General features: G+C 48.1%; 1 protein-coding gene across 6 annotated transcripts in view; it reads left to right on the top strand.

Moving 5' to 3' along the window:
• RHBDL2 (rhomboid like 2) overlaps nucleotides 1-7,029 on the top strand; it is a 62,719-nt gene extending 55,690 nt beyond the window's left edge. For all 6 annotated transcript variants that reach the window (XM_075603691.1, XM_075603690.1, XM_075603685.1 and 3 more), the window contains exons 8-9: nucleotides 390-451; nucleotides 5,078-7,029. In XM_075603691.1, the coding sequence (XP_075459806.1) occupies nucleotides 390-451; nucleotides 5,078-5,257 (242 nt within the window). In that variant the 3' untranslated portion in view covers nucleotides 5,258-7,029. The remainder of the gene's footprint in view (nucleotides 1-389; nucleotides 452-5,077) is intronic.
• Nucleotides 7,030-14,911: the final 7,882 nt, after the last annotated feature.

Here is a 14,911-nt window from a genome sequence, read left to right as displayed (position 1 = left end):
TACATCTCTCTGGACGCTGAGGAGAGAAACCCGGCAAAAGGACTTTCAGACTTTCAGACCCCTACCGCAGCCGAAGGTAACTGACCTGACCCTGTTTTGTCATTTGTTGTTGGTAAGGGGTTTAGCCCCCCAACCCCTAAACAGGAGATATGCAGTTATTTAGTTAGCGCTCCATATATGAGTTAGGTCTCCCCCTCCCCCCCCCCCCACTTTTATCCCTATTTTGCTTATCCCAAGCTGTTTGTTTTAAAGGTTCCAGCTAATAAAAGGCTATTTTAATTTTCTCTTAAAAACGCCTCCTGTTTTAAAAATCCCCCTGCGCACATCTGCTACAATAGCCTATATATTTCACTGCATTAATCTGACTGTTAAACCTTTCTTTTCTTCAGTTCTAACAGATGTTGGGTTTGCCGTTTACAGAAGATACATTGTCCATGCCACTGGGCCACAGGTTAGATGATTGTACCTATATGCTTTCATATTCAAGAAATGCTGTGGAGAGGAAAACATAGGACATACTGTATATAATGGAAACGGATGGTATATATGGAATCTTTGACCCAACTTGTCTATATATTTTACTGAGCTCCTATGAAGCATCAGACCGCATGTCACCCCTGACTTTTTTTCCATATGTACAGTATGCAGGGCCGGTAAAACTACTACTGTAGGCGTCTCAGGTGGGGTCACCTATGGTGGCACATTTTAGGAAGTGGCGGCCGGAGCAGGGCAGCAGCAGCAGCAGAAGAGGAGGAGGATGGCAGGAGCGGAGCAGGGTGGCAGCAGCAGAAGAGGAGGAGGATGGCAGGAGCGGAGCAGGGTGGCAGCAGCAGAAGAGGAGGAGGATGGCAGGAGCGGAGCAGGGCGGCAGCAGCAGAAGAGGAGGAGGATGGCAGGAGTGGAGCAGGGTGGCAGCAGCAGAAGAGGAGGAGGATGGCAGGAGCGGAGCAGGGCGGCAGCAGCAGAAGAGGAGGAGGAGGATGGCAGGAGCGGAGCAGGGCGGCAGCAGCAGAAGAGGAGGAGGATGGCAGGAGCGGAGCAGGGTGGCAGCAGCAGAAGAGGAGGAGGATGGCAGGAGCGGAGCAGGGTGGCAGCAGCAGAAGAGGAGGAGGATGGCAGGAGCGGAGCAGGGTGGCAGCAGCAGAAGAGGAGGAGGATGGCAGGAGCGGAGCAGGGTGGCAGCAGCAGAAGAGGAGGAGGATGGCAGGAGCGGAGCAGGGTGGCAGCAGCAGAAGAGGAGGAGGATGGCAGGAGCGGAGCAGGGTGGCAGCAGCAGAAGAGGAGGAGGATGGCAGGAGCGGAGCAGGGCGGCAGCAGCAGAAGAGGAGGAGGATGGCAGGAGTGGAGCAGGGTGGCAGCAGCAGAAGAGGAGGAGGATGGCAGGAGCGGAGCAGGGCGGCAGCAGCAGAAGAGGAGGAGGAGGATGGCAGGAGCGGAGCAGGGCGGCAGCAGCAGAAGAGGAGGAGGATGGCAGGAGCGGAGCAGGGTGGCAGCAGCAGAAGAGGAGGAGGATGGCAGGAGCGGAGCAGGGTGGCAGCAGCAGAAGAGGAGGAGGATGGCAGGAGCGGAGCAGGGTGGCAGCAGCAGAAGAGGAGGAGGATGGCAGGAGCGGAGCAGGGTGGCAGCAGCAGAAGAGGAGGAGGATGGCAGGAGCGGAGCAGGGTGGCAGCAGCAGAAGAGGAGGAGGATGGCAGGAGCGGAGCAGGGTGGCAGCAGCAGAAGAGGAGGAGGATGGCAGGAGCGGAGCAGGGCGGCAGCAGCAGAAGAGGAGGAGGATGGCAGGAGCGGAGCAGGGTGGCAGCAGCAGAAGAGGAGGAGGATGGCAGGAGCGGAGCAGGGTGGCAGCAGCAGAAGAGGAGGAGGATGGCAGGAGCGGAGCAGGGCGGCAGCAGCAGAAGAGGAGGAGGATGGCAGGAGCGGAGCAGGGCGGCAGCAGCAGAAGAGGAGGAGGATGGCAGGAGCGGAGCAGGGCGGCAGCAGCAGAAGAGGAGGAGGATGGCAGGAGCGGAGCAGGGTGGCAGCAGCAGAAGAGGAGGATGGCAGGAGTGGAGCAGGGTGGCAGCAGCAGAAGAGGAGGAGGATGGCAGGAGCGGAGCAGGGTGGCAGAGGAGAACGGCCGGGGAGGAACGTGCCCCTGCGTTCTGACCTGGAAGTCTTCACTGACTTCTGGTGTCTGCCGCTGCTACAGAGCAGCTCCTCACTGGCCGTCCTGCTCCGCTCCCGCCATTCTTCTCCCCCCTTCTCCTGCTGCCATCTTCCTCCTCCTCTGCTGCCCTGCTCCACCCCAGACCAATAGGCATTGTTAAAGGAGTGAGAGAAGAGGAGGAGGGTGAGAGAAGAGGAGGAGGATGAGGAGGAGGGGGGTGAGAGAGGAGGGGTGAGAGAAGAGGAGGGGGGGCTGACAGGAGGAGGAGGTGGGTGAGGATAGGAGTGGGAGGGGGTGAGAGGGTGAGGAGGGAGGTTGAGAGAAAGATGATGAGGAGGGGGGAGAGAAGATGAGGAGGAGGGGGGAGAGGAGGAGGAGGGGGAGAGAGGAAGAGGAGGGGGAGAGAGGAGGAGGAGGGAGAGAGAGGAGGAGGAGGGAGAGAGAGGAGGAGGAGGGGGAGAGAGGAGGAGGGGGAGAGAGAGGAGGAGGAGGGGGAGAGAGAGGAGGAGGGGGAGAGAGAGGAGGAGGAGGGGGGGAGAGAGAGGAGGAGGAGGGGGGAGAGAGAGGAGGAGGAGGAGGGGGGAGAGAGAGGATGAGGAGGGGGGAGAGAGAGGATGAGGCGGGGGGAGTGAGGATGAGGAGGGGGGAGACGTAGGATGAGGAAGGGTGGAGAGAGAGATGATGAGCTAGGGGGATAGAGGGTGAGGATGGGGGGGAGAGGATGAGGAGGGGGGAGAGAGGATGAGGAAGGGGGGAGAGAGGGGATGAGGAAGGGGGGAGAGAAGGGATGAGGAAGGGGGAGAGAGGGGTGAGAAGGGGGGGGAAGAGGATGGGTAGAGGAGGGAGGGTGAGAGGATGAGGTGAGGGGTTGAGAGACGGGGGTGAGAGTGGGAGGATGAGCAGGGGTGGGCGAGAGAGGGAGGATGAGGTGGGGAGGGTGAGAGGGAGGAGAGGGTGAGAGTGTGGGGAGGGTGCGAAGGAGGGGAGGGTGAGAGGAAGGATGAGGAGGGGAGGGTGAGAGAGAGGATTAGGAGGGGGAGAGAGAGAGGATTAGGAGGGGGAGAGAGAGAGAGAGGATGAGGAGGGAAGGGGGAGAGAGGAGGAGGGGGAGAGGAGGAGGAGGAGGAGGGTGAGAGAGGAGAGGAGGGGGGAGAGGAGGGGGGAGAGGATGAGGAAGAGGGAGAGAGAGGATGAGGAGGGGGGAGAGGATGAGGAAGGGGGAGAGAAGATGAGGAAGGGGGAGAGGTAGGATGAGGAAGGGTGGAGAGAGATGATGAGCTAGGGGGGAGAGAGGATGAGGAGGGGGAGAGAGGATGAGGAAGGGGGGAGAGAGGGGATGAGGAAGGGGGAGAGAGGGGATGAGAAGGGGGGGAAGAGGATGGGTAGAGGAGGGAGGGTGAGAGGATGAGGTGAGGGGTGAGAGGAGGAGGAGGGGGAGAGAGGAAGAGGAGGGGGAGAGAGGAGGAGGAGGGAGAGAGAGGAGGAGGAGGGGGAGAGAGGAGGAGGAGGGGAGAGAGGAGGAGGAGGGGAGAGAGGAGGAGGGGGAGAGAGAGGAGGAGGAGGGGGAGAGAGAGAGGAGGAGGGGGGAGAGAGAGGAGGAGGAGGGGGGAGAGAGAGGAGGAGGAGGGGGGAGAGAGAGGAGGAGGAGGGGGGAGAGAGAGGATGAGGAGGGGGGAGAGAGAGGATGAGGAGGGGGGAGACGTAGGATGAGGAAGGGTGGAGAGAGAGATGATGAGCTAGGGGGATAGAGGGTGAGGATGGGGGGGAGAGGATGAGGAGGGGGGAGAGAGGATGAGGAAGGGGGGAGAGAGGGGATGAGGAAGGGGAGAGAGAAGGGATGAGGAAGGGGGAGAGAGGGGTGAGAAGGGGGGGGAAGAGGATGGGTAGAGGAGGGAGGGTGAGAGGATGAGGTGAGGGGTTGAGAGACGGGGGTGAGAGTGGGAGGATGAGCAGGGGTGGGCGAGAGAGGGAGGATGAGGTGGGGAGGGTGAGAGGGAGGAGAGGGTGAGAGTGTGGGGAGGGTGCGAAGGAGGGGAGGGTGAGAGGAAGGTTGAGGAGGGGAGGGTGAGAGAGAGGATTAGGAGGGGGAGAGAGAGAGGATTAGGAGGGGGAGAGAGAGAGAGAGGATGAGGAGGGAGGGGGGAGAGAGGAGGAGGGGGAGAGGAGGAGGAGGAGGGTGAGAGAGGAGAGGAGGGGGGAGAGGATGAGGAAGAGGGAGAGAGAGGATGAGGAGGGGGGAGAGGATGAGGAAGGGGGAGAGAAGATGAGGAAGGGGGAGAGGTAGGATGAGGAAGGGTGGAGAGAGATGATGAGCTAGGGGGGAGAGAGGATGAGGAGGGGGAGAGAGGATGAGGAAGGGGGGAGAGAGGGGATGAGGAAGGGGGAGAGAGGGGATGAGAAGGGGGGGAAGAGGATGGGTAGAGGAGGGAGGGTGAGAGGATGAGGTGAGGGGTTGAGAGACGGGGGTGAGAGTGGGAGGATGAGCAGGGGTGGGCGAGAGAGGGAGGATGAGGTGGGGAGGGTGAGAGGGAGGAGAGGGTGAGAGTGTGGGGAGGGTGCGAAGGAGGGGAGGGTGAGAGGAAGGATGAGGAGGGGAGGGTGAGTGGGAGGAGAGTGTGGGGAGGGTGCGAAGGAGGGGAGGGTGAGAGCGGAAGTAGGGTGGGTTAGAGAGAGGATGAGGAGGGGAGGGTGAGAGAGAGGATGAGGAGGGAGGAGGGAGAGAGGAGGAGAGGAGGGAGGGTGATAGGGTGTATCTCCAGAAGCAGGGGGTCCCCAGAGTTGAAATTAATGGGGTTCAGCTCCAAAAAAAACCCTCCTTCAAACCTATGTTTAAAAAAAAAAAAAAGATTTCCTGTAATACTGTTGCAGCCAGAGAGGGGCCCTGCAGCTCTTTAAATCATTTAACCCTCGGCTTTCTGCTTGCCTTTGTAGGTGTCCTTTGTGGCTCACTTTGCCGGTGGCTTGGCTGGAATGTCGATCGGTTACACCGTCTTCAGCTGCTTCGATGGAAACTTAATAAAAGACCCGAGGTTCTGGATTTGCATTGCGGCCTACGCCGCCTTTGTTATATTTGCTGTGTTTTTCAACATTTTCCTGTCCCCGGCACACTGACCCGCGGCAGATCTGACCACGGAGTCGGCAGTATGAATAATTTTTTAAACGGACGAGCAACCACCACACTTTATCAGCCGTCTTTAAACCTCCAACTGCTCACATTTTATTGCTGGTCCCGCGAGCTAAGAAGTCGCAATCCTTTTGCCTTATTGCCTTTATTGCTTTGAAGCACAGGAAATCCTTTTCTGCAAGAGGTGTTCGGATGTACTGAACTATTCCTGGCACTTCCCCTCCCCTTCCCCCCCCCCCCCCTTGCAATTACAGGGAAAAGACATTGAAAAATAAACTTTCAGCAAATATTTAGATATAATCTGACACCTGACAAGGTCAGTTTGCTTGCTCCCTACATTTCGGGCGCCAGTGTCCGGGGACAATAAGGTTAGAGACCTCCTCACCAACCTGCTCCTGGCATTAGCTAAGCTGGCTATTTATAAGAGCAGGAAGCAGTGTTTGTAAGGGGGGGGGGGTGTCCCAATGAAGATCGTGGCGATGTTCTGGGCACTGATGCGCTCTCGTACCCCGAGTACACTGGGATGGTTTCAGAGTTGGGCACCCAGTGGGCATTCCCCACATGGATTTCTTTTTGTTACGTTTTACCCCTCTCTCCACTTATTTTAGTTTACAGTGCACTTGTTATCGGTTCCTTTTAATATTTGTCTATTTGGTTTGTTTCTATCCTCCTTGGTCCTAAAGGCCATGTAGGTTCCATCTCAACTGATTGGCCGGCTTTGGCTTTGCCGGCCAATCGGGACAACCAGAACAAAATAGGCTCCTAAAATTCATGTACTGTTGTAACCGTGCGAAGTGCCTGAGAGTTTCAGTATTATATCTTCTGAGTTCCACTTCTCCTCCAGACCCTGAAATGAAGACAGTTGAGGATCATTGTTTTCTTATTGTTTTAGTTTTTTTATTATTTTTGAGAAATGTCCTGCTCCGCACGAAATGAGCTTGTTCATTGATCTGATGTTTGAAAAGCAGGATTCATGTGCAATTTTAGCTCCATTTACAAAGCAGGCGGTAGAGGACGGATAAAAGAAATCGCAAAATCCCAAAAGTTAAAGACTGTCATAATACGGATAATTTCACTGTTCTAATATCGGTCGCCGATTATAATTTTGACATTCATTATAATGGCAACAGTTCCAAAAAAGTGATACTTTTCTCTATAAAGTTAGGTACACAGACACAATTTCAGAGTTACAATAACCAGTGTGTGTAATAAAATACAGAATGAGGAACATTCATATAACTATTTTAGGAATATTGAATTAACATTTAAATATAAAACTTTTTGAAGAATGGGAGTTCCAAGAAAAAAGAACAACATACTGAAGGTAAAAGTATATTGTAGGACATCGCCGACAGACGGACGTTGGCTGGAATGTTTTTGACCATGGGAAAGTAAACAGAGCTTGGTTTTATTTTATTTTAGCTAGTATGGCTATTCCAGGTCCGGTTTACTATTGTCATTCTGTGTCTTTCTAACAGCATTTTCTATATTTTTTTTATTCTCTTTATATACATTGTCAAGTGTTGTATTTGCAGATATTGTTTTGATATAAACAGACCAATTTAATTATACTCTCCAGGTGTGATTACTAGATCTTGGGGACTGTATGAGGCATTACCCTTTAAACAAAACTTAGCTGAATTGAAATAACTTACACCAGACGCATACATAAGGTGGGGGTAAGGCCGTAGCACCATTTATTAAACCGTCATAACAATACTTAACTCACGCCATTACATAATGAAGTTAACCCCTCGCCTCCCAGTCAGAGAAACATATTTCATAAATAACAATGGCTCTGCCTCCCAGCTAGGAACCTAAATTACAATCACAACTAACAATGTAACCCTTCCTGGGACCATGCTCAGAAACAACCAACTAACAATGTAACCCTTCCTGAGACCATGCTCAGAAATAACCAACTAACAATGTAACCCTTCCTTGGACCGTGCTCAGAAATAACTAACTAACAATGTAACCCTTCCTTGGACCGTGCTCAGAAATAACCAACTAACAATGTAACCCTTCCTGAGACCATGCTCAGAAATAACCAACTAACAATGTAACCCTTCCTGAGACCATGCTCAGAAACAACCAACTAACAATGTAACCCTTCCTGAGACCATGCTCAGAAACAACCAACTAACAATGTAACCCTTCATGAGACCATGCTCAGAAATAACCAACTAACAATGTAACCCTTCCTTGGACCGTGCTCAGAAATAACCAACTAACAATGTAACCCTTCCTGAGACCATGCTCAGAAATAACCAACTAACAATGTAACCCTTCCTGGGACCATGCTCAGAAACAACCAACTAACAATGTAACCCTTCCTGGGACCATGCTCAGAAACAACCAACTAACAATGTAACCCTTCCTGAGACCATGCTCAGAAACAACCAACTAACAATGTAACCCTTCCTGAGACCATGCTCAGAAACAACCAACTAACAATGTAACCCTTCCTGGGACCATGCTCAGAAATAACCAACTAACAATGTAACCCTTCCTGAGACCATGCTCAGAAACAACCAACTAACAATGTAACCCTTCCTGAGACCATGCTCAGAAACAACCAACTAACAATGTAACCCGTCCTGGGACCATGCTCAGAAATAACCAACTAACAATGTAACCCTTCCTGAGACCATGCTCAGAAACAACCAACTAACAATGTAACCCGTCCTGAGACCATGCTCAGAAACAACCAACAAACTATGTAACCCTTCCTGGGACCATGCTCAGAAACAACCAACTAACAATATAACCCGTCCTGGGACCATGCTCAGAAACAACCAACTAACAATGTAACCCTTCCTGGGACCATGCTCAGAAACAACCAACTAACAATGTAACCCTTCCTGAGACCATGCTCAGAAATAACCAACTAACAATGTAACCCTTCCTGGGACCATGCTCAGAAATAACCAACTAACAATGTAACCCATCCTGAGACCGTGCTCAGAAATAACCAACTAACAATGTAACCCTTCCTGAGACCGTGCTCAGAAACAACCAACTAACAATGTAACCCTTCCTGGGACCATGCTCAGAAACAACCAACTAACAATGTAACCCTTCCAGGGACCATGCTCAGAAATAACCAACTAACAATGTAACCCTTCCTGGGACCATGCTCAGAAACAACCAACTAACAATGTAACCCTTCCTGGAACCATGCTCAGAAACAACCAACTAACAATGTAACCCGTCCTGAGACCGTGCTCAGAAATAACCAACTAACAATGTAACCCTTCCTGAGATCATGCTCAGAAATACCCAACTAACAATGTAACCCGTCCTGAGACCATGCTCAGAAATAACCAACTAACAATGTAACCCTTCCTGAGACCATTTACTAAACACCTGCCTTATCTCTACATTGTAACAACCTACACCATTCTCGCCTAATTCACCAGCTTCCCATTAACCAATCACCTATTCGGCCACTTTGACTGAAGTGAATAAGTGGTCATCCCCAGTCCCAGGTCGCCCTATGACTAATTGCCTCTGGGGCTTTCAAAATAGTTAACAGAGTTAACGTTTGTCAGAGGTAATTCGTTGACAAATAAATCAGAATGAATTTTTTTGAGGGCCAACCTCCTCAACACATACTCATTATTTACAGAGGGATGTGTCCATACTTCCAAAAATATTCATCTGCATCCTGATCCTTGATGCTGCATGTAACGCAAGGCGTTCAATCACCGTATCATGAATTAAGGATATTTTAGTTTTTTGATCAAATAATAATCCTCTGAGAACAGGGCTTTACCTGGCCATAAATGCCCCGGCTGAGGGAGGTTCTACATATAACAGCTACTTTTCCCCCCTTCATCTTACCTGAAATCGGGGTCCCCTGAAACGCAATGGTGGTCTCCCGGTTCCAGAAATATTTGTAGGTTTTTTGTTTTTTTTTAAATACTGGCGGACTACAAACGTGGCTGCCAGGGTTTAATAGAAAGCCATACCCTCATCCTTTTCTATTGGCCCTAACCCGCCTAGTGGCCATATTGTTTCCCCAGTGCAACCCTGGTCCATCATGGATTTGCCACTAATGAACCCAGGGGGTCACAGGACTTCGAAGGACCATTAATCAGCACGGTTCAGGTAACTTGGCCGGAGAATGAATCCTCCAAATTCCCTGTTCTTCAGGCATTATCACTAATATACGCTACATTTGTTTGAATTAGTTTTTTTTTTATGTTAACATTTCATTTAATGTTAGCAGCTGCTACTGCTTCAAATTTATAGGTCGCTAAGATCCAGAATTTCAAGTGAGTTACCGCCTACAATTTGCTTTTTTTTAGTTAGCATAGGTTTGAAGCAGGGGGTCTCCAGAGCGGAACGGCGTTAATTTCAGCTCCAGGGACCTCCTGCTGCCAAGATACTAACCTCTCAAGGCGCCCCTGGTACCTGCTAGGGAAACAAAATGGAGTATTAAATCTCCCACGGCACGTGGTCCAATAGGAAGCCACACCCTCACCTGACGCAGCTTCCTCTTGGCCCTCTACCGTAGAAGATTTAAGAACCAGGAAGTACCGGCAACTCATACGGAAGTATCTCGGAAGCAAGGGGTCCCCGGAGCTGGTTTTTCTCTACTCAACTGGAACACTGTCATTTTTTTCTCTTACTAATGACTTCTTGTCCTCCAGTTGTCTGATCTCATCATTATATTTCCCAAGGATAAACAAGGGAATAACTAATGGGAGTGACGTTTTCACAGTCCTATCACCAACAGCGTTATATAAACATTGTAATGACATTCCCAAGCATCTGGGTATCAGGAAACATGAAGTGGTTTGTGTATCAGAAAAGTGTGTGTGTGTGTGTGTGTGTGTGTGTGTTGACGCACTGCACCGTTTTTCCGTGAGACCCCGTTTCGTCCTTCCAGTGCAGATTGTTTGAAGACAGAAAATGAGGTTCAATTTATTTCACGCAGATTAAAGGGAGAGAAACTGACATAGGCAGACTCCTAATTTGATGTATCTCATTATAGTCTGCGCATCATGTAACTTCTTAGTGACTCGTCCTCTTGACACCCCCCAAATCACAAACTGATGCACGCAGAGCAAAAATTGGAGCAAACCCCTTAATTGCCGCTAACAGGCGCAGAATGAAAATGATATCCTGCAATTTTTGCTCCAAAAGTGCCTCAGCTTAGTACACAGACATTGAAGAGTTATATATTGAAAAATCCTTCCGCTTGTCTGAACGTCTGTGTTTACAAAAAGCATCAATCTCTTGGGCATGGTTCAATATATCTGAACTCTTCTCCCCCATGGGCAACGTGACTTAAAACAAAACAAAAAACAAAAGAGTACTGCTGTGTCTGGCATCAAAAGATTTAAAATATACGTTACACTGAGAAAAAAAACTATATTTAGATCCTATTTCAGATTCATATTATACTGCAGGAAGGGGGGAGAATCTTCATAAAATAAATGAAATAAAATGTTAAAAAATGTCTTTAAATATGAAGAGGACGAATAAGTCTAGTGAAGTACCATCCCGTAATGACAGCGGTTTCACAGCACGTTGATAAAGCGGCCTTTGGTTTAACTCATTAGATCTCTTTGGTCCTAGATAAGACTCCATCACCATCTCTTGCCAGTTAGCTTTTGACTATTTCCTAACACAGTTCTCCTCTTTCTAGCCATCACTAACAATAACGTGGGCAATACGTGAGATAATGACTCTTTCCCAGAGGAGCTCATGTATAAGTAAGGGAAGTACGGCATGAACACGGGCTGAGGCCGCAGGGACGCTGGCAGGCGCTTATCCCCCTGTGTTTTGGGAAATCCTTTTAGGTCAGCCGAATGTAGAAACTAGAAATCAATGCTGTAAACAGCGTGGGCACTATTGACCAGGCAGAATTAAAATGCTTTTGATCTTATGATACACTATTGTTCGACCAATTCTTCCTATAACATGAGGTATCCTATACCAGTTTTCTAACTGAGTGACCTTGATAATATGTGTAATATTTGATTATGTTGTTTGAATTAGAGTAATGGGCCCAAGTGTGAAAATGTAGTCAAGTTATTAAAGAGGATGTGTTACTACAGGGGTAACGTTACTGCTGTTGTAGCAGGAGACCCTGCTAAGGAGAGAGAGTAAATATATACGTACGCATCACATCACATCACATATACATTTGTGTGCGTTATAATCAAATAAGAGGAATTGTAATAAAGAGTCAGTATTTGGGACCCCTGTACATTTATCATGGCAATGATACAACCAGGCAACTCCTAGTGCAAGTCTCAGTCCTAGCTCCTGTTAAATCATCATCTCCCTGGCACAGAAAAGGAGACCATGTCCTGCCTTACTACCTGGCTCTACCTATTATAAAAAGAAAAAAGGCTCCCCCAGCAAAAATGAATCTTTTATTACAATGATAATAAAGTGACTGCGTGTTTTACCTCAATAGGTTTTAAAGGCGCCTGCTACTTGATTAAATTGGGGCAGGGTTTCATTTAACTATGAAATCGGACATGACCGATTGATTGTCTCTCACTTGCTTGGTGCCAGGCTAGCAGGGTATGTATTGATTATGCTGCGCCTCCCTCCACTGCAGGGTGAAGCCTGTTACACTGTTAGAATGTCAGCACAGGGTGTATGTAACATTGCAGTGCGCACAATTACATTGCTGAGTTTTATTCAAATGATCCTATGCTGATGACCATGCATTTGATGATGTATGAATATTTGGTTGATAAAATCCATCTAGAGTACTTGAAGAATGCAATGATTTTGCAATAAAAAGGAACACAATGTATTATTAAATGAAACATGTATTATATATGTCTATACAGATGTGTTTACATTTTATATATAACTGTGTATGTCTATATACATATAAGTGCATGTATACTGTATGTGTATACTTGTGTGTTTGCATGTATATATATATATATATATATATATATATATATATATATATATATATATATATATATATATATATTTTTTATCTTTAGCCCTTGTCGATCCACTGCTGGATGAAGGCCTCTCCACCGATCTTTCAGAAACTGTGGCTGTCAGCCACTCTTCTCCACATGGACCCAACACATTTTTACTTTATCCTCCCATCTTACTTTTGATCGTCATCTTGGTCTTTTAATAACCATTTTAATTCAGTTGAGTACCATCTTTGTCCAACAATAGTAATTTCTTCTTGCGATATGTCCGTCCCACCACCATTTAACTTTCTTCGCTTTTGGGATGATGTCACAGACTTTGTTGGCTCTTGAACCTATTCATTCTTTTTCCTATCTATTTGGTTAATACCCAGCATGCATCTCTCCATACTTCTTTGAGTTGTCAGAAGCTAATGAATTGTCTTCGCATTTAGGGTCCACGTTTCACATCCACACGTGAGCACGGGCAGAATACACTGGTCAAACCCTTTCCTTTTAAGGCACAGTGGAAGATACCCTTGTAAGACTTGTCTTGTTTCTTCCAAATGTGCTCCATCCCATCTTTATCCTCCTATTGATTTAATTCAAAAGGTTCCCATCCATTGATACGTGCTAGCCAAGGTAGACTGTCTTCAAATTCTTCTAGTTGTAATTCCGTTTATTTTGATCTTTGTAGAATTGACACATTTGTTGGACATCCCTTTGGTCTTGCTGAGATTCTTATGGAAGCCCACCTTCTTACTTGCTTTGACAACTTCTCTGGTTAGTTGCTGGAGGTATTCTGGACTTGTTGCAAAAATAACATTGTCATCTTCAAATCGTAGGTGACTCAAGTATTCACCATTGCTTTTGATTCTTTTTTTCTGCTCCCAATAACATGGCTTGAACAATTCTTCAAATGTCGCTTTGAAAAGCTTGGCTGACATAGGCGGATATTCTAGTAGCAGCGAGTTGTGCGGAAAGAGCCCTTGCTGGTCGGTTTTGCTATTCTGTATGTCCTCCTCGCATGTCCAAACCGTGGGGAAAAGGCTTTTTTAGAAGTGATTTTATTCTGGCTGTGCAAATCCAGGCGGAATGAGCTAAAAGGCTCAAACTCACATTTTTGGATAACGAGATGAATTGTAGCAGCGCCATTATGTGCAAAAGGAAAAACCGCTTCTAATAACTCACATTTCTTTTATCGCCTCGTTCAAAGTGCTGAGATTGGTATTGTGAGTTTCATTCAAAGCCTGTAATATGGGGTTTGCTGAGAGAGACAGACAGAGCAAAACCCATATCTCAGCAAAACCCATATCTCAGCAAAACCCATATCTCAGCAAACCCCATATCTCAGCAAAACCCATATCTCAGCAAAACCCATATCTCAGCAAAACCCATATCTCAGCAAAACCCATATCTCAGCAAAACCCATATCTCAGCAAAACCCATATTTCAGGCTCTGGATGGAGTAAGCATCACCTTCATAAGCGTTCCTCTTCAAAAGCAAGTGCAATCTGGGTGGTTTGTCTGTTAAACCGTGTGGTTTGTCACTTTTTATAGATGTGGTTTAAATTATGCATTACAGAATACACCATACAGATTTTTGGCTAGTTTTAATCTGCTACTTATGACCATGTCAAACTGTGCGGTTTTACCAGGACAAAAGAGGTTGTGAAAAGATCAACTGAGGTCAATCCCAATATGTTCCCCATAGAAGAAAGGAGAAGGGTGGTAGGCTCAAGGGAAATGTCAGAGAGATGTATTCAATTTAAGAGTAGTAGATCCATAGAACAGCCTCTTGGCAGAGGTGGACGAGTTTAATACAGTAAACCGAATGGGATAGACACAAGGGTTTCCTATACATGGATTGATGCCAGGGATAAAGTAGGGTGTGAGCTTTCATAGCAAGTAGGAAAATGGAAAGACTACGTGGGGAAACGCTGTCTTTGAGTGGGTCTTCTGGTTCTGTACTTCCTGAAACCAGGATTGGTTATAAATGCTGCAAGCTGAAGCTTTTAGGGAGACTGTTGTTTGAAGGCAACTGTGGAAGCTAAAATGTGGCATGCTTATATCAAGCGTTTCTGCAGTTTTAATGTTGTGGGATGTTCTTGGGACAGTCGAAACCTTGGGAAACCCATGAAGAGACACGATTTAGTATCTTTGTCCTTCTGGGCCTTCTTCTTTGAAGTGCAATAGCACCGATCTGGTGCCACCACGCAGAAAGTCGTGGTTAAAGAGGCAATCCAGGCGGCACTTAAAGAAAAAAGAAAAAAAGATATCACACCCCGGGGTCACATGACATGTTGCCATGGCAATGTCAGAACGTCGGAGACGAGGAAAGGAGGGGAGGGGGAGAGCAGTCAGGGGGGCACAGGGGAAAAAGTTTGCGCTTCCCTGCTTTAGTCAGTGTAACTCAGTAGCTACAATGTATTCTTATATTACTAAGGTAACATTGTCTATTGTTATAGTTTGCAGCTCAAACTGCTGGGAACATTGGCAACACCTGCTATAGAAATCAAAAGATGCGCTGTATATTAAAACGGGGGCACGCAAAAAAAAATTTGCGGCGCCCCCCCCGCCTTACCTCCTCAGTTGGCCGCCCCCCTCCTTACCTCGCGCGGCGTCAAATGACGCTGCAGGGTCGTGTGACGTCATGTCAAGTGACCCGCGGCGTCATTTGATGTCATGTTACCAGGGCAACCGTGACATCACATGACGCCGTGTTGCCATGGTCAC

The sequence above is a fragment of the Ascaphus truei genome, chromosome 6, assembly GCF_040206685.1.
Source record: "Ascaphus truei isolate aAscTru1 chromosome 6, aAscTru1.hap1, whole genome shotgun sequence".
Classification (NCBI taxonomy): Eukaryota; Metazoa; Chordata; class Amphibia; order Anura; family Ascaphidae; genus Ascaphus; species Ascaphus truei.
Note: the sequence above shows the minus strand (reverse complement) of the source record. Positions and strands in the feature narration are given on the sequence as shown.